This window comes from Anabrus simplex, chromosome 13 (assembly GCF_040414725.1).
Source record: "Anabrus simplex isolate iqAnaSimp1 chromosome 13, ASM4041472v1, whole genome shotgun sequence".
In the NCBI taxonomy this organism is placed as follows: Eukaryota; Metazoa; Arthropoda; class Insecta; order Orthoptera; family Tettigoniidae; genus Anabrus; species Anabrus simplex.
Window position 1 is genome coordinate 69573705 of NC_090277.1, and position 27587 is coordinate 69601291.

General features: G+C 41.7%; 1 protein-coding gene across 3 annotated transcripts in view; it reads right to left on the bottom strand.

Moving 5' to 3' along the window:
- Window positions 1-358: 358 nt before the first annotated feature.
- The window catches only part of LOC136884860 (uncharacterized), a 157938-nt gene continuing 130709 nt past the window's right edge, over window positions 359-27587 (bottom strand). For all 3 annotated transcript variants that reach the window (XM_067157151.2, XM_067157149.2, XM_068230015.1), the window contains exons 2-3: window positions 7460-7588; window positions 359-4409 (exon numbers count right to left, since the gene is read on the bottom strand). In XM_067157151.2, coding sequence (XP_067013252.1) covers window positions 4170-4409; window positions 7460-7561 — 342 coding nt within the window. In that variant the 5' untranslated portion in view covers window positions 7562-7588 and the 3' untranslated portion in view covers window positions 359-4169. The remainder of the gene's footprint in view (window positions 4410-7459; window positions 7589-27587) is intronic.

The following is a 27587-nucleotide window of genomic DNA, read 5'->3' on the forward strand; positions in this document are numbered from 1 at the left end:
TAAGTATTCCTACTTGCTATTATTGCACACATTTTACAGTAGTGACTGTTAGTGTATCTGGGTGAACATTACTACTGTACGGTTTTGCGATAAGGAATACGGTTTATTTTGTATTTCTATATGGTTTTTCAATTTCCGGATGTTGGCAACGTTGCTGGAACGCAACCGTAACAAGCATGCACCAGTACTGTCTACACAAGATTTCGCGGGACGAAAGTCAGGTCTTGCACCCTTTCGTTTCCTATTCTGTGCAGGTTTAGAAGCGAGTTCATCGGCTGTCCAGCGGTAAATGTAAATAGATTGGGTTAACAAATGTAAGGAAGTATATGGGACAAGTTATCAAGGCGAAATAAACAAATTAATATATAAGGCTTTTATGTATAAAACATCACAAATATATATACAAACAACAGAGTTATGTACAGTAACTCATAACTACATAACATGGTCACATAGGACTCTAGAAACAATTATTTGTGCATTTGTTATAAATAATAACATATAGAGTAAAGAACAAGTAGATGATGCTACTGATGATTCTAAGTGAAGACACATGATGAAGAAACACACACAGGGTGTTTAGGAAAGAAGGATACACTCTAAATCCGCATCAAAAGTGAATATGGAAATTTTGTATCGTGATGCTGTATATTACATTCTAAATCAGTCTTGCTCCTAAATCACCCTGTGAAATGAAGGAAGTATGAATAAGATCCTTTAAGGTACTGTGCATATATCAAGTTACAACAACAACAAAATAATGTATCCCTCATTAGAACCGTGTGACTTATCAATATTGTTATCATCATTAGCTTTTATGGAGGAATAAGAGTTGACAGATGATAAAGGATGGCTTCTAAGTAGATCTCGATGCCATGGTTTGTGACTGACGCCTTTTTGTTATGAACTGCAAGCTAAAATTTGCAGTTTTTCTGCCAACCATGTGGCTTAAAATTAAAAACTAAGGTCTTTGCATATGTCATGAAATTGCTTTATCCTCGTCCACGGATTTATTTACTTTTCTTAAAACTAATTTTAGTTAGGAAACGAATATTAATTTGATGTTTGCTGTCACTTTGAAACCCTGATAATGATTAAGCAATTTTTGTATCATCGTTCTAAATTATTTGGATGCTATAAAGTTAGAAACATACTGAACATGAAGTTTGAAGAATTAGAAATCAATGAAACATTATTGATTTGTATTTTATAAGTAGGTAATTAATTTAAAATACCTACTTCGGTATTTAGTATATTTCGAACTTGCTCTTTAACTGATTATGACCTCTCTGAAGTATACTGTGTATAAATGTGGCAATTTTCAGAGAATACAAGGTAAATGAAGGAATGTATTGTAAAACATATCTTCATATAAAATATTCGTAAAATTGTATGCAGCCCATTAAAATATCATTTAGGTTAAAAAGCATCATACTATACAAACACCGTGAGCGAAAATTATGACGAATTTTGAAAATGATCTATTATCTTATTTCAGAATATTGAATGTTAAATCTAAATGTATTCGAAAGGAATATTTCATTTGACTTCTTCGGTGTGTGGAAATACCCCGCAGCATCTATAATATCCAAGATGTATTAAAAACACAAATGAATTTTGAAACAATATTTATGAACTTCGGTCCACCTTTGCCGAACATATGCAGTGTATGAGTATTTAATCATCCAGACCTACTTAAAATTACTCTCCTTAATGTTATTAAGGAAATGAACTCTCTTAATCTCTTAAATATATTATAAATTACTTCTTAAGAGATGCAGCTGATAAAAATGATGAAATGTAAGAAAAACGTAACAACCGTAGACATTGTTACATATGAGTATTGCACTAAAGTGGGCTGTAATCAGCCGATATCATAAACAGTGCTCTTACACTGAGTATTTCATCTTAAAACAAAATGCAGTGCCCCGTTCATAACACTGCCCTCTGGAACAATGTAAGACTGTTTAAAATTTATGAACAACAAGATCCTTCTCCCCGGTAATGCCTTCCTAAATCGTATCAGAATTATAGGAACTGCCAAGGAATTTTAAAATTATGTGTTCTAAATCTCAGCAATCAGTTCGCTTTAGGAGTGAGGAAATTGACAAAATGCATTTAGTGTAGATAAAAGAAAGGTGCAAAAGATCTTAACAGAGTTCAATTCAAAAATACAATAATTTGAATATTCCCTAGACGATGGAGACGATGAGCTAAATTTGTTTCGTTAGTAAATATTGGGCTAAGTCCACAATGATGTTAGGAAGTAAACCATCCTCGAAGGAGTGAAGCAATGAACGAATAAATTCGTAGTATGAAGAACCTCATCCGCAGAGTATTTCAGGAATGTGATTAGAAAGGACTAGACAATACGAAAAACTGTGCTTCCGGGTCCGTCGAAGACAACATTAACAATATAAGACGTGAAATAAAAGTCGTTATTTTGTTCCTTTGATTTAAGCTCTTGGCTATTCGTTTAATTTTAAAAATTGTGTCCAACTAAGTGAGTACCTGTTCCACATCCCCATTGTTAGGTTAATACTGAAAAGTCTACACGACTAGGTTAATATTGTAAGGTAAACATTACCTGAGTAACACACATTGGAGATAAAGCAACCATTGTAAGTGAATTAATTATTGTTACTCGCACAAGAATGAGTAAAAATGACAAAATTGTTACACAAAAAGATTAATTATTTCTATCTAAATACGTGCGTATATTATATGAATTTCCTCGAATTGACCCTCATACCAAACAGAAACAAAAAGAAGGAAGCGAAGTTACATCACAAATTAAAAACTACTCTTAACTTGTTAGTGGAAGTTTACCTGCACTTTTATAAGTATTTGTCGGAATTGTAATATGAAATATATAAGTAAGAAATTCAAACTACCTTAGTGTTATCAATTGTGAAAAAAGATGTTACTTCACCATAAATTCATTAATTTAGCACTTGTCTAATGTGCAAAATGAGCCCTGTATACCCATAGCAACCAAACAAGAAGAAATGCATTAGCTTTTGAATGAATTTATAAATTATCGCAGAACTCGATACCCTAGCTTACCACTGACCTATTTAGTAGTATCTGAATTCTCATTTTAAAATAAATTAATCTCCCAGAGCTGTGCTTATGTATTGGTCTATAACTAAATGGGAATCAAGTACAAATGGAATTAGTTTAGAGGAACACCATGATATTTATATCCAAAACCATTTTTGGATGAAAAAAATTGATTCATCCAACAACAATACCCAGTATTACTTAGTAATCAGCAATGGACAGATCTCAAATAATTTCCTACGTCGTAGTCCTTATATGTATTGTGCTATGTTTAACGTTTGTTTTACCGTAGTGCAAATGACTTCGTATTTTGGGGTGGCTACATTCGTTGCAATATTTTAAAGTGATTTATGTCTTCTTCATAATCCTGTGGCAAAGAAAATAATTGGCCGCATATTGTAAATAATTTGCTATGCTCGTCGTGATAACGTTAAGAGTATTTTGAAAAGAAAACTCTAAAGATTACGTATTCGTTTCCTGAACTGCATTTGAAGGTTCTTGAGTTCGCACGAGTAGACCCAATAGCTGACTAGCATTCCACCGAAAAGTAGAAGTAAAGATACCAGAAATTTTAGAATACAGGATTCTAAACTTACATTCCACCAAAGTAATATTAGTCGTTAATTTCTTCATAGAAAATTGCAAATACGTTAGCGTAGATAGAGAAATTAGTCACACAGTTATCACTAGATGCTGGATGTTTAGGGAGAAAGTTCAAAATGCAAACTAATAAAATATGGTTATTAAGAAGTGTCGACTATCCCGGTGTTCCGTAATGTAGCGAGAGTAACAGCATGTAGATGCCGGGCCCCTAATGTTTATGGAAATCTCATAGCAGAACTGTGTTGCAGTATACTTGTTATTCGCTTCACGAAGTTTGCTATTCTAAGCTAAACTTAAACTTTTGGGCTCTAGTCCGAAGTACTTTACATCGTTTGTGATGAACGAAGGGAAGGAATGAAACATATATATTTACTGACAATATGGACAATATGGCGTGGGGAATATTCTAATTACTCATTTTGTTCTAAACGTTTGAGAACACTGATTTAGTCTCCATTGCACCTTTCTTACGAACTGATATCATTGGAGTAGTAGCTTTTCTTTCATCTTCTTGCGAGGCCAGCATGTTTCAGGATGGAGAGGATTTTGGAGCGGGGAATCTTCTCAGCCTCCCTCTCGAGGACTTGCTGTTCTCCGGGAGCGAACCAGCTCTCCTTAGCCAAGCCAGCTGCGATACGAGGGTCCTTGTAGAAAGGATTCTGGAACTGGGGCGGCAGGCGGGCCTCCGCCTCGGAGTTCAGCACAACGGCACGGTGGGCCAAGGCTCGTTTCTGTTCGACAGGCTGCGAACAGAGAAAAATGAGTTTTCAATATTTTCGTCTATAATTTGGCAGACTCGGCAAAAATACTCATACATTTAAGAACAGCTCCGGGTTTTTCACTCGGGCGTTGGAGATATTTTTTTTCCAGTTTTCATTGTCCATTCATTAGGCAAAAATCTTGCTCTATATACGCCGAACCGGTAAAACTTTAAACATGGCGATAGGAAAAACTGAGATTTTAGCATTTATTATGTTTAAAATTGAAAATTCTACTTGTTTGGCAACATTTCAGTGATGACTCCCTTTAAAAGAAAGAAACATCATAAGTATTTTAATGAGCAAATTCCCTGTTAGGATCTTCAGTCTGTCGAAACTCATTTTGAACAACATGTTTCGTTCTTAAACGGACATCATCAGATTCTATCAAACGACACTCTAATTTATTAAGAAATGTATAAACATGTATGTTTATTTATATTTAAATCCTTAAAATATTGAATTCTGGAACTTATCTTAAAGAAGACAATGCTCTGCAGTCTCGCGTATAAAATAAAACTCTCCCACAAAATTTCATTGGCTCAAAATTTCAAAGTCCCAGAGTACAAACCCCACTGAAAAGGAGAGGCATAATATCTGAAGGAAGGGAAAAATTTACTGGATATTTTGTGACATATCCCCGGGCACCGAAGAGCAACCCAATTTCCAGCAACTAGCAGGCATGTGATACTTTTCTTCAAAGTACTTGAAACAGCGTTCGTAGTTCACCTTTACTTTTCAACTTACAGGACGCAGAATTAACAACTTAACATGGGTATGTTTATGGGCTGCGGGTCTATCTGGAATATTAGCATCATGGTAACCAGGCAAACAGTCTTCGTCATCTTCTCACTCACCTTTGATACAAATGGCGCCGTGTTTCAAACAAGTTTCCACTGTCTTTGGGGTTTTGTCTACATCACAGCAAAGTCCCTTATCGGTAATGTCACGAAGGCAGCAGAATTTTTAAACGAGTTTCCACTGTCTTTGAATGGCGTTTCTTCTAGAGTAGGTCACAGCAAAACCCCTTCTACACGGTAATGTCACCGAACGCAACAAAATTCCTCTCATAATATGTATCCTTCGAATGTTTATTGCCATAAAATTTTGTGTTGAATCAGCGACATTTTGTTGGTCGTAGATCTTGACAGGTGGGTATATCGTGTGACATGGCATGACATTGTTGTGTGCTGGATCAGCTCCCATATTGTTGTACTAGATATTGATTGGTGTGGCTATCGTGTGACATGACATGACAATGTTGTGTGCTGGATCAGATGTCATATTGTTGGACGTTGATCTTGACTGGTGGGGCTATCGTGTGACATGACACGGCATTGTTGTGTGCTGGATCAGCTGCCATATTGTTGTACTAGATATTGACTGGTGGGGCTATCGTGTGACATGACACGGCATTGTTGTGTGCTGGATCAGCTGCCATATTGTTGGTCGTAGATCTTGACAGGTGGGTATATCGTGTGACATGACACGGCATTGTTGTGTGCTGGATCAGCTGCCATATTGTTGTACTACATATTGATTGGTGTGGCTATCGTGTGACATGACATGACAATGTTGTGTGCTGGATCAGATGTCATATTGTTGTGCTAGATATTGATTGGTGTGGCTATCGTGTGACATGACATGACAATGTTGTGTGCTGGATCAGATGTCATATTGTTGGACGTTGATCTTGACTGGTGGGGCTATCGTGTGACATGGCATGACAATGTTGTGTGCTGGATCAGCTGCCATATTGTTGTACTAGATATTGACTGGTGGGGCTATCGTGTGACATGACACGGCATTGTTGTGTGCTGGATCAGCTGCCATATTGTTGGTCGTAGATCTTGACAGGTGGGTATATCGTGTGACATGACACGGCATTGTTGTGTGCTGGATCAGCTGCCATATTGTTGAACGTTGATCTTGACTGGTGGGGCTATCGTGTGACATGACATGACAATGTTGTGTGCTGGATCAGATGTCATATTGTTGTGCTAGATATTGATTGGTGTGGCTATCGTGTGACATGACATGACAATGTTGTGTGCTGGATCAGATGTCATATTGTTGGACGTTGATCTTGACTGGTGGGGCTATCGTGTGACATGGCATGACAATGTTGTGTGCTGGATCAGCTGCCATATTGTTGTACTAGATATTGACTGGTGGGGCTATCGTGTGACATGACACGGCATTGTTGTGTGCTGGATCAGCTGCCATATTGTTGGTCGTAGATCTTGACAGGTGGGTATATCGTGTGACATGACACGGCATTGTTGTGTGCTGGATCAGCTGCCATATTGTTGAACGTTGATCTTGACTGGTGGGGCTATCGTGTGACATGACATGACAATGTTGTGTGCTGGATCAGATGTCATATTGTTGTGCTAGATATTGATTGGTGTGGCTATCGTGTGACATGACATGACAATGTTGTGTGCTGGATCAGATGTCATATTGTTGTGCTAGATATTGATTGGTGTGGCTATCGTGTGACATGACATGACAATGTTGTGTGCTGGATCAGATGTCATATTGTTGGACGTTGATCTTGACTGGTGGGGCTATCGTGTGACATGACACGGCATTGTTGTGTGCTGGATCAGCTGCCATATTGTTGTACTAGATATTGACTGGTGGGGCTATCGTGTGACATGACACGGCATTGTTGTGTGCTGGATCAGCTGCCATATTGTTGGAGTAGATATTGATTGGTGTGACTATCGTGTGACATGAGATGGGAATGTTGTGTGCTGGATCAGCTGCCATATTGTTGGACGTTGATCTTGACAGGTGGAGCTATCGTGTGACATGAGATGGGAATGTTGTGTGCTGGATCAGCTGCCATATTGTTGGACGTAGATCTTGACAGGTGGAGCTATCGTGTGACATGAGATGGGAATATATATATATAAAGTCATCCTTTCGGGCTCTTTGGCGCATCAACTTTCGGCACAATTGAGGAAATTGCTTATATATTTCGTAGTATGGGGGACCCGTACTTTGTGTGCTAAGACATAAATACTGACCTGTGCTGGGAGGAACTGCGCCTGCTGAACTCCCAGCGGGACGAAGAACTGCGCGCTGGCAACTCCTACGCTAAGAACCACGAGAGCCAGAACTACCTGCATCTTCTTTGGATTGTAAAGACGCTGCTTCTGAAACGACAAGAAACAGAAGGAAACATGGTTAATCAGAAATACTTGGTATTATCAAATTTGTTTCGGTAGCCAAAGGCACAGTAACGTAAGAGTCGCCGTGCATTTCTGTTTATGGCTGGTAGAAATATTGATATCAGAATCAGGTACACTCTTCGACACAAAATATGAGCAGGCTTTTTTAAATGGAATAATCACCAGAAATTCTGTATACCTCGACGGAAGTCGAGGAAAAGACGAGGCCCTCCTTCTTGGAACTTCGCCTTCTTTCGACTACATTACCTCTTGAACATCCTTTCTGAAACTAGAGCTTGAAATAAACAGCTGTGTCAAATTATGTGCAAGATAAGTGAAATATTGAAGGAAGAACATTTTGATGTGAGTGTTTTTGCTTAAGATCCGTTAATGTGGAGACAAGTTTCGCAACGTGCTCTGTAAAAACCGAGGTTCCTTTGCACCTAAGAACCTGTGATACACTGCTAACCCGACTGAGCTGATGTTTCCGAATTTCATTATCTGTAACACTAGTGTGTCCATTGGGGGTTCACAGAGTTCATTCTAGGTGGATAAAACTTTTCATTTTAAATTCAGCAAGTATTTTTTAGCAAACACGGGGTTTTTGAAGGTGCGGAGAGCAAGTGGACGCGCGATGCAGGTGACCTTGCACCAAGAGCCAAGCCCTTCAGACACTGTACGACCTTGTATGTCGTCATCAGCTCATAAGTGGAGCACTCGCTCCCAAGGTGAAGGTGTTCGAACAAAGCGCTCACCACTTCTCGCTTAGACGAAGACAACTTTGCGTACAATAACTGCCAAATTGGATCACATGGTGTGTTTTTAAAAAAGATTTTCTATTTATTAGGCAACCCCGATGATTAGGGATAGCGTGGCTGCTTGTTGCCTGCAAACCCCGGGTTCGATTCCATACCAGTCCAGGGATTTAATTCTGAACGATGTTCGTTCAGCTTCGTGAGTCCACCTGAGAAGCTATGTGATACAAGAGCTAGTGGACCTGGTCAAGAAAAGCCCAGCAGTAGGTCTACCGTTTAGAATGTCGTCTCCTTACCACGTGGCAATCTAGTGTCTAGAGGCCATGTGACTGGGCAGCATTTGTCCTGGTAGGCCGAGGGTCTTTGTATATCTGATATAGGAAGCAGTTCTCCCCTGACTCCGCCACCTTCATCCCTGGTGTAGAACCGCGTGACCAGATGGAGAACGGGGCACTTTCCTCGCTTAATCTGATAAAAAGACCGTGACATGTTACACCATAATTCTACTGACTGCGGAAAACATAATCCTGCACGCAAGTGATTTTACAACAAATTAAGCAGTATTTTCCCCAAAAATAGAGATATGTGCCAACTGCAACATTCTTTAAGAAGTGCTGGTGTTATTTTCGTTCACACTTCTTGGATGAAAATGTATACAAAATTGGCGTGAAACAATAACTTAAGTAGCGTAGAGGAGAGATCCTCTCTTTGTGCTTGCCCGGGGCCTACGAATCCTGCCCTAGAAGTGTTTTTACTTATACAGAAAAATTAAAAACTGAGAAATGTGAACGTTTCCTGTGTTGGGCTCTAATCGTTCAAGTTGTCATGTGACGTTGCTTTTTGTCTCAGGATAGCAGAACTCCAGAGGATGGTCACGGACCAATGAACTTGTCCAGGCCATAACACATTCTAAACTATCCAGACCATTTCCTAACCCATCCATATCTTGTCTTGTCCAGACCAATTACCTGTCCACTTCATTCTGCAACGTTGGCAACGCTTATTTATTGCAAGTGACATCATCCGAGCCACACCACGTTGGATGTGTAACCGATCTAGGGAAGTTCTTCTACCAACCTAGAAATTTGTGGATGTCTGCAAATCTGTTTCAGGCGAGATAGTCACATTCTTGTATATTTCTGCTGAATCTTATGTCATTCATAACCTTAGTATTTTGCACCAGAATTTCGTGGAATTTATTACGAGGGACATCTTGACAAGATTAAATTGAGTATTTAAGGAAATTTGGCGACAGAGCAATAAACCATTGCATTTTGGGATTTTAGATGTTTTAAAAGATATTTGCATCTGCAGTCGATGCAGATTGAGAAAACACGGAACAGCTACATGTCCCCTTAAGTCGTTGCCGGGACAACGAGGCAGACCCGAAAGGAGGGGCAATTCCTTTAAAAACGGGCATCTGATCAGCTTTGGGTAGACTAAGTAAACCTCTGAACCTTATTCATCTCTGTTAGTGGAAATTTATTTTCTAAATCTTTCGACTTTAAGCTGGAAAATCCAACCCATGTCCTTGTGAGGAACTGAGCATGACTTTGTCGCATAGGCTGAAAGATTTCTGAAAATCAACAGTTCACATATAATATTCATTAAAAATGGAGAACGCATACGGAGCTATGTTTGAGTTCAGCTGATTGTGATAAGAAAAGCGTAGACAGGAGACGCCATGAAGGAAGAGTTCGTAGCACATTCCTACGTCAACGAGTGGCATTCCAGAGAGACTGCTCCAGCTGGTGAATGCTGCTGGTTTGTGAGCGTGTGAGAGAGAGAAAGCCAACAGGTCTTCACTCCGGATCGGGTATGAGGAGTATAGATCGGATAGAGGTGTCCGCAATGTAGCGAGAGCGACATAAGTTCCCTTGATGTTCATGAAATCTCATACTGTAATCGTTGTGTAAGCTAGAGTTTATTTGCTTTCGCAGCATTAACTTTGCATTCTAAACTCTTGGCGACTGTAGATACGTACTTCATTTCATCTATCTACCAATAATCTTCATTGATTTACATTTTGGCCTGTATCCCAGGTGGCAGATTTCTTGTTAGTTTTTATCCCAGTATTTTCTTCAGTGTTTTCGGAGAACTTGGAAACTTCCCTCGATGAATGATTCCACCTCCTAATTTGTCGCCTTGAATTCGAACTCTGTCTTCATCATCTTTCTTACCTTCCACCCTAGCTTATTCGTCTACTAATGCTATTCTCCACTGACAGCTTGGATTATCCGCGTAGTCTTGCTAGTTGCTTTACGTCGCGCCGACACAGATAGGTCTTATGGCGACGATGGGACAGGAAAGGCCTGGGAATGGGAAGGAAGCGGCCGTGGCCTTAATTAAGGTACAGCCCCAGTATTTGCCTGGTGTGAAAATGGGAAACCACGGAAAACCATCTTCAGGGCTGCCGACAGTGGGGTTCGAACCTAATATCTCCCGGATGCGAGCTCACAGCTGCGCGCTACTAACCGCACGGCCAACTCGCCCGCTTCCCGTGTAGTCAAGCAGCTCGTCTCATTACTTCCAAGTCCGATGTGAAGACAGAAGTTGTATGGTATACAGGTGGTCGGGTGCATCAGCGATACCCCGCTGTACAGCGCGGGCGAATTGAAATGGACTTTGCGCGGCGATGCACTTGAACGAACTCAGGATATCTTAGATTTGGAAATGAAGTTCTGAAGTTCCTTTACCACCTGTTCTATATAAACACTGAAAGTCTCAACAGGTGAAGGAACACACAATCCCATCCTGTCGTAAACTGAACTTCAGGTAATGAAGTTAATCACGAACAGTGCACGCTACACGCACACAGACAAAACATAATTTGCCGGGAGAGGGCACCATGTAGATGTCACCACCGCTCCTAACCCTTTGATGAAGGATACAACATCTTGGTTGATGATGATGATAACAATAATCCTAGCACATCTCAGGAACCAGTGCAAACTCTGACGTTCGTTCTGTCAGGAGTTGTAGAACTCGTTCTTTCAATTGAAGTTGGAATAAAGGAGACCAAACAGAAGGAGAATTATGGAGCAGGAGGTTCTCGTGGCATGCAGAGTCATCGTGAGGTGAGAGAGAAAGCTATGCGCTTCTAATTATGATTTCACAGCCTGAGTCAAATGATTTCCTTCACAGCCACTATGACATCACTCGAAGGCTGACGAAACCGGAAACTGACGATACCAATTAGATTCAACACAAAAGTACGATTAAATGCTTCTTTATTTCACAGTTAGTCCGATTAGTTACCCGTCTTTAAGTACAAATGGAAGGAGTTCCAGTCTGTGAGTTACTGTTGACAGCCGGTGATTCCCTTCAAGCTGCTAATTACAAGGAGGAAACTTCTTGGTCTAAGACTCAAAAATATAGAATGGAGACTCAAATTTCACAAAGAATTCTACCAGAAAATATGAATAATTGAACTGATGATGAAGAGGAGGGTATTGTTTACCAGTTAAACATTGTACCCAAGGACACTAATAAAGGTGGGGTTCTTGTTTAAAAAGATTGTCATGAAGGACCAGTTGCAGAGCCTTGCGGAACCCCAGCCCCTTTTAATCGTTACAGGATCAGATAATGCTTCACCGCTCTAATTCCCTTCTAAAAATTGAACCACCCAGTTAATCACTCTTTTGCCTAGAATCCTCAATGGAATAAACGTTCTTAAAGAAACACTGCTGTTGATACTGTGGCGAGATACCAGAGTCCCTAATAAAGAGCTAACGTGATTTTCTGTCGACTAAATTTATTAAACTAATTAAACGCATTAGGCGATAATTTGAGTACTTTATTTCTTACAATGCTGGACTAGACAAGTGCCATATAATCATGTTTGTCTATAACGCCAACATCCCGAAAGCTGGTTGGATCCTCAAATAGCATCCCCAAGGTTTATAGGAAGGCATGTTGAAGAGTGGGGTAGTTCGCCATTGCTTATTGCGTTGGCAGAAAGTCCTATTGCAGCAGATCTGCCCGTTTGAGAAACACCTTGCATAACATCCAGACACACGAGTCGCGCTCCGAACGTCAGCTGCTTTCGTACTGTTACAGTCACAAATGAGACCAAGACTTGGGTGGAAGCTACATTTTGCGCTGTCTGTCCCGGGAGAGAGATACCCATCCAAAAAGAGTAATTACCTTGGAATAGCGGTTGTTATTTCTAGAAAATTGAACTCAAGGAATTAGAGTAGGTGAAGCATTATGTGATCATACACTGACTGACAGAGCAAATGCAACACCAAGAAGGAGTGGTCAGAACTTTATGCCAATTGCAGGGTAGACTGACGTCACTGAGGTATGCTCATGATGTGAAATACGCCGCTGTGCTGCGCACGTAGCGAACGATAAATGGGACACGGCGTTGGCGAATGGCCCACTTCGTACCGTGATTTCTCAGCCGACAGTCATTGTAGAATGTGTTGTCGTGTGCCACAGGATACGTGTATAGCTAAGAATGCCAGGCCGCCGTCAACGGAGGCATTTCCAGCAGACAGACGACTTTACGAGGGGTATGGTGATCGGGCTGAGAAGGGCAGGTTGGTCGCTTCGTCAAATCGCAGCCGATACCCATAGGGATGTGTCCACGGTGCAGCGCCTGTGGCGAAGATGGTTGGCGCAGGGACATGTGGCACGTGCGAGGGGTCCAGGCGCAGCCCGAGTGACGTCAGCACGCGAGGATCGGCGCATCCGCCGCCAAGCGGTGGCAGCCCCGCACGCCACGTCAACCGCCATTCTTCAGCATGTGCAAGACACCCTGGCTGTTCCAATATCGACCAGAACAATTTCCCGTCGATTGGTTGAAGGAGGCCTGCACTCCCGGCGTCCGCTCAGAAGACTACCATTGACTCCACAGCATAGACGTGCACGCCTGGCATGGTGCCGGGCTAGAGCGACTTGGATGAGGGAATGGCGGAACGTCGTGTTCTCCGATGAGTCACGCTTCTGTTCTGTCAGTGATAGTCACCGCAGACGAGTGTGGCGTCGGCGTGGAGAAAGGTCAAATCCGGCAGTAACTGTGGAGCGCCCTACCGCTAGACAACGCGGCATCATGGTTTGGGGCGCTATTGCGTATGATTCCACGTCACCTCTAGTGCGTATTCAAGGCACGTTAAATGCCCACCGCTACGTGCAGCATGTGCTGCGGCCGGTGGCACTCCCGTACCTTCAGGGGCTGCCCAATGCTCTGTTTCAGCAGGATAATGCCCGCCCACACACTGCTCGCATCTGCCAACAGGCTCTACGAGGTGTACAGATGCTTCCGTGGCCAGCGTACTCTCCGGATCTCTCACCAATCGAACACGTGTGGGATCTCATTGGACGCCGTTTGCAAACTCTGCCCCAGCCTCGTACGGACGACCAACTGTGGCAAATGGTTGACAGAGAATGGAGAACCATCCCTCAGGACACCATCCGCACTCTTATTGACTCTGTACCTCGACGTGTTTCTGCGTGCATCGCCGCTCGCGGTGGTCCTACATCCTACTGAGTCGATGCCGTGCGCATTGTGTAACCTGCATATCGGTTTGAAATAAACATCAATTATTCGTCCGTGCCGTCTCTGTTTTTTCCCCAACTTTCATCCCTTTCGCACCACTCCTTCTTGGTGTTGCATTTGCTCTGTCAGTCAGTGTATAATGGTTAAGAGGGGAGTTCCTCAAGGCTGTATTGTTGGACCTTTGTTTTCTATTATATACATTATGTGAATAAGAAACTAGAATCACAGATGAGGCTTTTCACAGAGGGTGGCATGCTGTACAGAGATTGAACAAATTATGCGATTCTGAGCGACTATAAAAAGACATGGATAATGCTGCAAGATAGACAGCAGAAAACGGTAAACGAAGTGAAACGTCAGGCTGTAACTTTCACCAGTGCTCTCAGTTTTAATTGCTGTATTGATTGGTTGGAAGTACCTCCTGAGTGCTAATTAACGAGGTTGTAAATTAACGTTACAGATCCCTTCATATGGTTAAGAGGTTATTTTGGGGATTGTAGTAAAGAGAGGGCGTAGAAGTCTTTGGTAAGATCCCAATCACCGAGCTCGATAGCTGCAGTCGCTTAAGTGCGGCCAGTATTTGAGACAAGAAGTGGAAGAGAATCAAATAAAAAGAAGCTCGATTTGTCCTGGATGACTTCCGACAAAGGAGTAGTGTTGCGAAAACTGAGGAGTAAGGAGACGAGCTGCTCGACTAAGTGGCTCAGACGGTTCAGACGCTAACTTGGCTCAGTCCGGAGCTATTTGAAGGTGCTCAAAGACGTCAGCCTCGTCTTAGTAGATTTACAGGCACGTAAAAGAAATCCTTTGGGACAAAATTCCGGCACCTCGGCGTCTCCGAAAACCGTAAGAATAGTTATTGTGACGTAAAGCCAATAACATTATTATTATTACTGAGAGGGATGTTCGGTGGATAAATGGCGTGGAATGATATTAGTACACGAGTAAGCTTGAGTGGTTGAAAAGATCACAAACTGGGGAACAAAATTGGGGAAAGTGTTAATTTATACAATGAGGAGATAGAAAATAGAATAATTTATGAAGGGTAATGCTTGATAAATCACCAAATTCATTAAAATAAATTAAGAATAGACCAGGTATGCAATTGATAGGGAATCTCGCACCTGGACGACTGCCATAGGTGCAGATTTTTGATGACTGACTGGCTGATATGTAGAGACGGTTAGAACCTCCTCTAAAATCCATGTGCCTGTGTACTGACAGCACTTCCTCGAGTCATAGATGGAAGTTACTTCCTTGTCATGAATAGGCAACAGCGCGAAACCAGTTTACAGTCCGTAATTAATACTTTATCAAGAGGAAAGTCACTAAAAAGACCTATTAATATTTGCATAAAAGTGAGCGGTGGTATAAAGACGTGTTTCAGTCCCTCATTTCAGAAAAATTTCCAGTAAAGTTTTTCTCTGCGCATTGCTTTAGAGTGAGAACTCAGGCATTAGATCACATCTACGTTCATATCATTTATACTGTTACATTTTAAAGCAGTAAACGTTCTCCATAGCAGGAAAGAAGCTTGTTTGTATCTTTTGATAGAACTGATCGTAAAAGGCAAGATAGAAGGGGAACGTGGAGGTTGGAGAGAAGGTTCAAGACTGGTTCAAATCCTCGATATGGAAACCCCGATAAGAGAACCAGAAAATAGGAAAAGTTACTCCAGTATGCTCATGAATAGAGCCCGGATGTTTAGGCAGCCGGCTCCTGCACACTGTTGCGAGAGTTGCGGGCCTGTTTATACAAATCTCATGGTGGAAGATTTGTCCGGGTTAGCATAAACTTGTTATCCACTTCAGTAAGTTTGCACTCTAGCCAGCAAATGCCTGGGCTTTGTGTGAGGAAACGGCGTCAGAGAAAAAGGCATTAATTTGAAATACGTTTGATTTTCTTTCGTTCCAGCTGCAATTTACTTCATTTATAAGTTATTAGTGGCTTGTACAGCAAATGTTGATAGAGTTACGGTTCCGAGATAACTAGCGGCGTTCATGAGCTTGTTGCAGACGTTGAAATCCTCTGGGTTTAATTTCTGTATCCAAGCAGACGTAGCAGTATAGGTAATTTGGTAAGTTGGTAACATAAAAGCTTCAAGCTACTCACTCGAAGTAAGTTCACGCTACCAACTTAACAGTACGCTGACAGATAACTGCTTTAAATTAGTGGTTCTCCCACTTTAGCACTAGCTTCTGGTGGAGGCCTATGAAACTACGCCAGATACCACTTGTACCTAGCGAAAGACCTTGGAACTACTTGAAGAATAAGAAAATAAGAAAACTACGCAGGAAAATCTTCAGTCCTATAAAAGGTAGTACTTTCCCGTGACCGTCAGATTGTGCGCTTTAAAATGAGCGGTTCTCGCACTCGTTTATCAAATTGCATACGGTATATAAAGACATTCCCTTCAGAGTAAGACCAATAAGTGTTCTGAAAAGAGAACTAACATTGCCCTGTAAGTCTAGTGACGTTCCCTCGTCTAACGTATGTTTAGTAAAAGAGCTTATTCTAGTGTAAAGAATCTCGAGTATCTGACCATTGGACAGTCAAAGTTCATTTCCTGTAAAATCAATAAAATCTGAAATTTCCTCAATTTCTACTGTGAGAAGAAGTTCATTATTTTGTCGCCTCTCTCCCCTTATTTCATACTTCTTATTTTCAAAGTAAATGACCTACAAGGACCCGTCAAAAGTCCGAGCAATGTGCCTGAGTGTGTCGGCGCGCTCATAGCTGAGCAGTAGTCGCTTAGGCTGGTAAATACTTTGAAATATGTCACACGGGTTTGGTTTAGTTTGGTTCGACGGCAAAGGAAACGTACATTCAGCAGACGCAGGGCGATATTAAAATATGATTACACTAGTTGCAAATCGAGGATTGCGGCGACCTTTAGTAAATTCACAGAGGCTTGCAGACTGAAAGCTGAAAGGCATAACAGTCTATAATGATAATATATGTATGTATGTATGTATGTATGTATGTATGTATGTATGTATGTATATATGTATGTATGTATGTATGTATGTACGTGTTTATGAAAGCACGAAGCTAATCGGACGTCGAGGAACTCTACACTGTAGCATAATTTTATGGACTAAGAGTGCCCATGCGACTATGTTTTCGATGAAGTATTGAACCGTAGACGACCAGCCAAAGTTCTGCCGTGACATATTTTACATAGATTCATTTGGTGCAACGATGATGTATGTATATACTTGACCTAGCCATCCCATTTTATGGAAACAGCATGACATTTCCGTGAAAGTTACCCCGTATGGGAGGAGGTCGCAGGTGAAGACTGGTGGCCCCTGCCTGTCGTAAGGGGCGACCAACAAATGATACTCTTGGGAATATGAGACAGTCTCTGATTAGTACCATTACGCGATGAACACCGTGGGTCGACTTGCGATTAGTACTACTGGTTGTTAGAGCAATACTGCTACCAGGTGGGTCATCGGGGGAGGATTACAATGGGAAGAACACCATCTGTGTGTGGACGGTGCTATAATGTGTGATACACCATGAGTATACGTGGCCTATGGTTAGTACCACTATGTGAGCAACACCATGAGTATACGTGGCCTGTGATTAGTACCACCATGCGAGAAACACCATGATTTATTAGTTCCACTACAGGAGCGGCACCAGTGTTCTGTTTTACCTGTGATTAGTACTGTTATGAGGGTCGGGGACCTGGATTTTGCACCCCTTTGGACAAAAGGTATTTTGAATCAATTTTTCATCGTCATTCGTTTCAGATTCTCGTCAGTGGATACATTTTGAAGTTTTAATTCTCGTTTAGTTTCGTTGCACCTTGTATCATTAGTGGCCGATGATCTAGCTGTTAAACAACAAACACCATCAGTGCAAGTCTTAGAATGCACAGACAGCATGAAATTCAAATATAAAATAAGAGCACTAAAACCGTTTTGTTTTACGTGCGATTACAGTATTTTATTTATGTGATGAACTTCCTTCTTCATATTCATTATTTGTATGTTTTTTCGAAGAATGAATCTGCTCGATGAGTTTGAAAAGTCTTAAAAAAAGTTTTCATTGTTTCTAGTTTTAACCTATTTCTTACAACCCTCCATACCGAAGACATCGTTGAGAAAATAATTTCTGTTCTAACATTTGCTCCGGGTGTTGTCAAGCAGAAACTAATAATTTGTTTTTATATTTCCACTGGTCATTTTTTCGATGTCCATCACATTAAGTAACGTAGCCACCGTTGTTCAAGATCGATTTATGCGATACGTTAAGTTTTTCATTTTTAAGTTATTATACATGTCGTCGCCAATAATTATTTTTAAAAACGGAAAACCATAACATTTCTCGACCCGGAAGAAGTTTCTCAGGACACCAGTACATTAGTGAAAAGTGGAGCTGTCCCGAGAAAACCTAATATTCCCTGCTGCATGAATGTGCTACAAAGGCCTGAAGGTCATGTGGCGCTGCGGAGCGGTCGTTGCTAGGCAGCAGGGTAAGAAGTAAGTTGAAGGTCTACCACGCGTGTGGACAGTGTCTACGGCATCCCGGGCGGGCGGTTCTGGAAGCGAGGTCATCCGAAAGAGCAAGTAGCCGGAACCTCACTGGTTAGCATACTCAAGGACGCAATGGACCTCAACAGAGATTGCTTTCAAACTTTAGATTTCTCTCTCAGGTTCCGGCTGAATGATCTTACAAACACCGCCTATCGTCTATCTTCATGTTCCAGATTTTCTGTTGGAAATGCTTCTACTGAAAGTGGATGTCATCCAGAGTATTTTGACGCACTCAAGCAAATTGGTGAGCAAGAGGCTGTTTAATGACTGCGCTATGTTCTGTTGTGCGTAACTCGGAAGTGAGAGGTTTGGTCACTCCAGTCAACAGGAGGTGGCCAAAGGCAACCGTAGAGGGTCCACCCACGTCTCCCCATACAGGCAGGCAGCAAACTCAATATTACGACTAGTGAATACAGTGTGTATTAACATTTAACGGTAAAATTGTCAGGAATGAATTCATCATATAGCGAGGAGAAAGAATAGTATGGCAGCGTGGATCCGGAAATGCATAATTATAGTGTTGCCTGAGCGTGTAGGCCTATTTGCTGAGTGCATGGTGACACGTCCCGTTACAGTTGTTATAGGCTACAAATACATTTGATGTGGGCCTGACATACCTATCTCCAGTTCTTGGTGATTGCTTGTTGCGACTCTGGCTTACTGGGCAAAACTACACAGATTTCCTACGTACCACATTGCCACTTTACTAGGATTCCCTTGGCAGCTGTACTTCATGCATGATGGTGTCCCCCCCCCCACATTTGCTCATACGCACATTAATAATTATCCTGCGCGCTGGATAAGTATAGGTGGAACAGTTGTTTGGCCACCACACTTCCTTGACATGAACCCCGCGAGGACACGTGAAGTTGTCTGCCGTGTATTCAACTGTTGTTGATTGAGAACAAACTAAATGTAAGACGTTGTTGTTCTTTGAGTCATAAATCTATAGACTAGTTTGATGCAGCTCTCGATACCACACTGCCCTGTGCTCAATTTTCATTGCCACATAACTACTACATCCTACATCTGCTCTAATCTGCTCGTCTTATTCATACCCTGTTCTACCCCTACCGTTCTTACCGCCTCACTTCACTCAAAAACCAACTGAACAAGTCCTGGGTGTCTTAAGATGTGTCCTATCATTCTGTCTCTTCATCTGGTCGAATTTCACCAAATCATTCTCCTCTCAGCAACGCTATTCACTGTCTCTTCACCTCACCTTCAGCATTCTTCTGAAACATCACATTTCAAAAGCTTCTATTCTCTTTCTCTTCGAGTTCGTCGGAAAATCTGAAAACATGCATTTCCTCATCCACACTGTCATACCACTTTCTTATTTTGTCTACAAAAGGAATCCAGTCCTGAAATTCGATATGCTCTCAAATATTGTCTCGTTTTGAAGAGTTGTCGCCTCTCTACCCTCTCGAGAAATTAAGTTGATTATTTCAACAACTTGTGAATAGAGAGTTTGTATTTCTGGAAAAAGGAAGGTAGGTACAATATACATCACCATAGTTCCTTCCCTGCGAATCGCCTCCTGTTGTAAGCGTCCCACCTGAAGCTGACTCTGTAGATGCTCATTTGACGCCGGGTTCCTCTCGCCTCCTGTTGGGTACCCTCTAGGGCTGCCAGACCGACCATGTCCACATGACATAAATACATTTGCTGTTTCATTTTTATTTTAAAAGTTTAAAGCCCGTATTTTTGTTCACTGTTCCAAGGATGCAGAATCGCACGTTATAACAACAGTAGTATTCTCACGCCACCTCAGCCAACACAAACTTCCAGCTTCCTGCTAAAGCAATTCGAAAACGAAAGAATGTAAGTTTTCGTTAATGGTTGGGCGTTGATGTAAACCACATACGTCTGTGTTTCACTCCCATGAGTCTCGGCGGTTCGCTCGCCTGCTACACGTTTCGATCATGGTGCAGAATCGCTTGATGAAGTATGATGAACTGAAATGCAGTTCGGTAAATAGATCATTTTGACCATGGCAGAATTGAGTTGTTTAAATGTTAGAGAATAGGGCGTTCCGTACGTTGTTAAAACGGAATAGTACTTCGGACCTTCAAATGCGGAAAATCCCGAATAACGCTGGACACCTGGCGTCTGGTAAGCGGACAATATGCATTCGAGTTTCCGCCACAGTAACTTCCTAGAGCCAGTCAGTGTGACTTCTCTCCTGCCTGAGGTCTTCACCATGTTAGTTCCCTTATGGGCAGAACATGTGCATAACAAAGCCGCTCATTATCCTCCTATAACGGACAGTGAAAGTCCTCAATTGAGAGGAAAACAACTAATAGCCGGTTGCCACGACAGAGTAATTTCTACTGAAGTTAATAACGGCTCAAAGCACTTCGGGGAAAATAAATTAAAATACTGTATATTATTAAGATCAGTATATTAGTTCATTACGAGAAGTCATAACAGCAGTTAGGATTACTTGAAATCTACACACCAGTCACTTCATATACACTAACAGATACCGCACAACTGTTCTGTTAGGAGATTTGCATAAACATTAGGGGCTCAGCCTATTAGAATCCCTTGAACTTATGTTACCCTCGCTACTTTTCAGAAGAACGGGCTAGCCTAAATCGTTTGCATTCTAACGTATTGGTGTCTCAACACCCGGGCTCTACCGATAAATGGTCGTGAAGGCCGAGTGGCAGTCTCTCTGGATTCTCAGCGCGGTTCGAATCCCGACCAGTGCTTGTGAGATTTTTGGAATGGAAAGTCTGATGCTACTATCAGTTTGTGTGCCACACTCCATATCTTCTGTCTTCTTGAGATTCAATTGAAGTTTGCCACGTTGTTCTCTCCATTGCTCCATTTTCTTCTGGACGCCTTCTTGTTGTACATCGGCGTAGAGGAGTTAATTAGCTAAGCATCCCGGTCGAGAGATTTTCATTTCAAAATACACGTGACATCACACCGCAGGTCAGAACCAAATAAATTTACCACAAAGAACGTTTGGCAGCACTGTCCTAATAGTTTTGATTCAGTAAGACATTACTTAATTACCAGCCTGCTGGTCATATCCTGGAGAAAGACTTAATGTACGCGAGCGGGTTACGAAGCGTGACAGGCAAGTTTGAGATAGGATCGGCCGGCACTTGTTCACAATGGAAGGTGTGCTTGCTACTCGTGTAACCTTGGAAACGTACCCTCCACTGTCGAGAAGCAGGTGCCTTACCAATACTTTCAAATAGCACTGTCTTTATCCTTGCTTTTTCAACGTAATTCAATTTCAGTGGTTCAGCCTCTCCCATGCAGAACTATTATCTGACTTGTTGAAGGTTCAACTCGAATTTCTGTTATCTTATGGCATGCAGCTTACAGGGTGTGCCTTGAAATTCAGTAATTAATTCAATATTCGATATAACCATTTTATTTCCGAAGTGAACTCATATTTTATTGTCAGGAGCAAGGGTAATGCTATTTTCCTAATCACTATATATGATGTCAAAATACCAGCCACAAATCGGTAAATAGTTCCTCGGACACAAGACATGGACAAAGAAATTCCGTTATATCTCCTTCAAGAAAGGAATGCAGCCTTAATAAATATTCCTTTTTTCATTGTTAACATCTTACGCTTGGTCAACAGCGTTTGATTCGCACCTGATTGTAGGATCTATATTATGTGAGCTGTGTTGGAATTTTTATTCAAGGCTACAATGTCAGCTCCTGGCTGTTCTAAATTGTAAACTTCTTCAAAACATTCGCTTCCATTTTGACATACATGTCTTATGTATGGCTGGGGGTTATCCGAAAATGTATCTAACGTCACAGAATGTGTGATGGAATTGTAAGCATAGCAACCGTGCAGGCAGTGGTGTGAGGTATTGTTACCTAGCAGTCGTGCAGGCATTGATGTAAGGTATTGTTACCTAGCAACCGTGCAGGCATTGATGTAAGGTATTGTTACCTAGCAACCGTGCAGGCAGTGATGTAAGGTATTGTTACCTAGCAACCGTGCAGGCAGTGGTGTGAGGTATTGTTACCTAGCAACCGTGCAGGCTGTGGTGTGAGGTATTGTCACCTAGCAACCGTGCAGGCAGTGGTGTGAGGTATTGTTACCTAGCAACCGTGCAGGCAGTGGTGTGAGGTATTGTTACCTAGCAATCGTGCAGGCATTGATGTAAGGTATTGTTACCTAGCAACCGTGCAGGCAGTGGTGTGAGGTATTGTCACCTAGCAACCGTGCAGGCAGTGGTGTGAGGTATTGTTACCTAGCAACAGTGCAGGCAGTGGTGTAAGGTATTGTTACCTAGCAATCGTGCAGGCAGTGATGTAAGGTATTGTCACCTAGCAATCGTGCAGGCAGTGATGTAAGGTATTGTTACCTAGCAACCGTGCAGGCAGTGGTGTGAGGTATTGTCACCTAGCAATCGTGCAGGCATTGATGTAAGGTGTTGTTACCTAGCAATCGTGCAGGCATTGATGTAAGGTATTGTTACCTAGCAACCGTGCAGGCAGTGGTGTGAGGTATTGTTACCTAGCAACAGTGCAGGCAGTGGTATGAGGTATTGTCACCTAGCAATCGTGCAGGCAGTGATGTAAGGTATTGTTACCTAGCAACCGTGCAGGCAGTGATGTGAGGTATTGTTACCTAGCCCTTCTGAAGTTAGCGGCCGTTGATGGATGGTCATGACCAGGAGATATATTTATGATCATCTGATTTTCGTAGAGGGGGAACAGTAGTTTATTCTTACTCAACAGCTCGGTGAGTAAATGTTTCACTTTATGATGCCTCTCGCAGATTAGCAGTGGATTAAAGGAATCGGACCCGACTATATGAATCAGTGTTTCTCTCTCCTTTATGCATCGTTTACAAAAGGGATGTTTGAGTGACAAACACGAGATCTCTGCGCATATGGTTGCGGCTGGATGATGGGTGCCAGACGTGTGGGTCATTCCATCTTCGAAGTCTTGCAGACCATGAGCTTTCCACGAGCCACCGTGTCAAGAGCCACCAGGGTGAACTGCCGTGGAGTACAGTGTGTTCTTCACGAAGGTCACCGTCGGCTAGCTCGGATGGTAGGAGGTGATAGACGGGCCTAAACTGCGACAGATTACTAGCGAATTCAGTGCTGGACAACAGCGGATATGCCATTGGACGTAGATAAAATAAGCCTGTGCTTTTTGGTGGAAGGGATTATAGCTGACAATGTTGCCATTGTTCAGCATCACATTTACCCAAACAAGTAACACACAAGTTATTTTATTAAAGATTTCACTCACTCAGATTCATAATATTGTCTTTCATCATGATTATACTTAGTCTTTGGCCAACTTGTGTCGAAGCAAGCAGCTTCATTTAGTTAATAAATTATTTCTCTATATTTACAGTAGTTTGATTACAATTCGAAAATGTGTAAAGTGACAAAATGTGTGACGGAAGTGTAACCATAGCAACCTGATGGCCATGACCGGGAGACATATTTGATTTCCGCAAAGAGAAAAGTGGTTCCTTTTCTTATTTATTTCAACTGCCATCAAATTTCTCAGCTGGATCCCTCAAAGTATCGGTAGTGCTCAACACTCTGCACAATATGTCGCTAGTTGTGGTATCATCTTCCTTACGTGTATGCTATCTTTCAAAAGCAGTCAGCCACAGCTGTCATCTATTTTTGTAACACTGTCCGAAATTAAAAACACGTGTATATATATATAAAAATTCAACAATGAACAAAATTTATGAAAACCCCTAATAACCACGTCCACCAGTTGCCAGCCAATACACCCTGCTATCATGTCTCCCCTTAGCCACAAAACAGAATACAACCTTCCTCTTATTACAATACCCTTCTATCCACCTGACGTGGCCACCCTCCTCCTTAACCAGGCCTACTGTCCTGGCCAGAGAGAGGGTGTTGTCTTCTGGGCGGCCCGCCTCATCCCTTCAGGGTGGAGAACGAAAACATTAAAGAAATAAAAAATAGTGGTATGATGTCGTCTTGGTGTAACAATACACTCATACTTTGTTCATGTACTTGCGGCGGTCATCTGACCGCAGGACACATCCTTACGAGGTGCGCGGACCTCGCCGATCTGCGCCTGCCTCATTCTACGAGATGTCGAGCAGTTATCCTTTTCAGCTCTCGTTGTTGCAGAGGAAGTGAAGTTTCTATTTTGTTCTCAATTTTGATTTTATTGTTAAGCCGGACTAATAATAATAATCGTATGGTCTCAGCTACCGTGTGCAGACATTTCAACTTGACGCCATCTGGCTGTCTGCTCCTCAATTTCGACGTACCGTTTTACTCTAGGCCTACTAGATGGCAGACCGAATCAACGGGATCTCTCTTGTGCGTCTGTGGCTGAGATTTTAATGAATTTTGTCGTGTAAACACCAAATGTGTCACCAGAGATTGTACGACATGGAGTGTAGAATGGACTTTATTCCGCCCTTCAAAAGTCCGACTACCTCTGCCGGGTTTGAACTCGCTATCTTGGGACACCACTGATCCACAGAGCCCAGACTGAGTGGCTCAGACGGTCTGAGTCCAACCGTCCCAGTTTCATGGTATTTGAAGGTGCTCAAATACGGTACGTCAGCCCCATGTGGGGCAGCAGTAATTCCATCTATCGGAGATAAGTGGCAGCATTAGAGACAAAGAACATCACAACAAATATTGGTCAATGTAATGTTATTGTCAGTAGTGGCTCGTTTGGGAGGCGCTAAGGCGCGCGCCCCCCACAGGGTTCCATTAAATTCGGGAATTTTAATCTTAAATGTTAAAAAGCGAAATATTTTACTGTAAGATTATTATCAAGAGCGCGAGTTGTACTGTACTGCGGCCCGATGCGCTGCTGGCCCTGCGCAGGAGGGCGCTCTCTCATAGCGGACCAAATACTCCGAGTCTCGCTTGACTGGCCTTGAGGGAGCCAATCAGAAGCACAGTACAAATGTGCTGTTCTAACGGAGATTCCGGCGCGTTTCTGCCGCGGCCTATCGTTGCAGCCAACCTACCCGAAACATTGGTGATTTGATTTATATTTAACAGGGGTCAGTTTGTGCCATTTCTATCCTAAAAGTAGGAACTATTTTACTGAGGCACTTACCTGAGTTAAATTTGCCGGTATATATTTAAAACAGTCTTGTAATTTTTAGGATTATTAACTAACGAAACGAGTAACGACTGTAACTACTGGCTCCTCGCACTTGACTCATGTTGGCCATACTCACTGGAGAGCGCGATGTTTAGCTGTGTGTTGATGAATGATCTCGTGAGGTGACTGTGACAAGATGAAATTAGGAGAAAGGTTGTGATTTATATGTAGGCATAGTGTTATGTTTGCACTTCGTACAGTATGATTACCGTCGAACATATTCAAGAACTAACGTTTTCTTCTATTTCTATCGAGAAGAAAGTCGAACTGAAGGAGTGTGGTAGACGGACACCAGACTTCTCGTTGAAAACAGCGGAGACCAAGAAAAATGAAAATAGGGCTTTCCAAAGACAAATTAATTCTCCTGACGTATATAACAAGAACCCGCGGATATGTGGAAGTGATATCTCAGAAACCTTTTACTGCTTTCCTTGGCTGCTATTCTCCCCTTCTAGGAAAGGAGATAAATGGATCACCATAGGGGTGATTCAATAGTACCATGGACTTTGAAATGCTTGGTGAAGTCAATGTCGTGTCTTGTTTAAGTGATCACTACAGTGAAACTATTCCTAAACATAATTCGCTCGTGGACAAGAAAAGGCAAATACAAATAATAATAATAATAATAATAATAATAATAATAATAATAATAATAATAATAATAATAATAATAATAATAATTGCATATGCATTGCTACCGTAAGTGTTGGAAGTGTGTATCTTGATAACATGGTTTGAAGAACTTGAGATATGAAACTAAGGCGCGCCCCCCACTGCTGATGTCCACGAGCCGCCACTGGTTACTGTAGATCAATTTTATGAGCTTTCGATAATGTAGGCCTTCTTCCGACTCTCAAATACCATTCGTATCATAGTCTGTAAGGTAAAACTGTATAAAACTCCTGAGGGCGTCGGCGTCTCTGAAAACCTAAAAAACCAGTTAGTGGGACGTTAACGACAGTATTTACATCTGTTCTTATTTGTATTTGTGTATCTTTAATATATTTCTTTTTGAACTTTTAATTTGCATGAAATATATTATTCACCTTAAAGAAAAATTAGACGTTGAGAATTAGGTCCACGGATTATTTTAAATTCATAATATGTTTTTCAACATAATGTTTTAACTTCTAGCCAGTGCGTAATTTTAAATGTTTTATATACATTGTATGTAATTTCACTTCGTACCATTAGGGGCCGAAAAACCTAAAACACCTTTAAACAACAAACATCGCTACAATTTCGTCGTTACTTTACAAAATCTTTGCATCTTTCGCATGTTGGAAACTCGCCGGTGCTTGCACATTTTTTCTTATTAAGGAGACCATCAGAGGATGTCCACGCTGTAACCGCCTTGACCTGGAAAAAGACATAACACTTCCGGGATGTCCTCGCTACTTGATCACAGAGAATCTCTAAGTGCCTCTCCTTTCTCGTGTGTACTCCACATTGAGGAAAGGCTCTCGAGTTATTGATGGGTCATCTTGGGGTCTCTTTTATGACGCAAACTTAAAAGCATTTACATAACCTCGTAATAGCGTATATTATAAAAAGGTAGGTTGAGATTAAACTTTCTCATGAATTCCTGCACGGAAACTCATTTTTGTAGAACCAATATTCCTCCTCACCTAAATTTTCTCTTTGAACAGGTTTCCCCTACTGTAAATGGTACTGTGTTGGGGCACGAGATTGGAATTCAAAGCAATCAAGGTATGCAGACTCTTTCTTCTGTTTCTTAAGTTACTTTGCTAAAGGATGTTTATCCCAATTATAGCAACATCCATGTTGATACATACGAAAATTAGAAATAATAGTAGCTTGTCGTAAGCTGATTGAATTCATCTAATATCTAATCAAATGTGGCTTTTGTTCGGATTTAAATAATGCACGAGAAAACAAAAGGAATTAAGTAAGTGTAAAAAAATTACACAGTATAATATTTGCAGACGACATCGCTGAAAAGAACGTATGTCACCCCTCCGTGTGTCCACGGTTCATAACTTCAAGTTCTGGCGCGAAACTACCACTACCATCTCCTGTTGCATTTTATCGTGCGT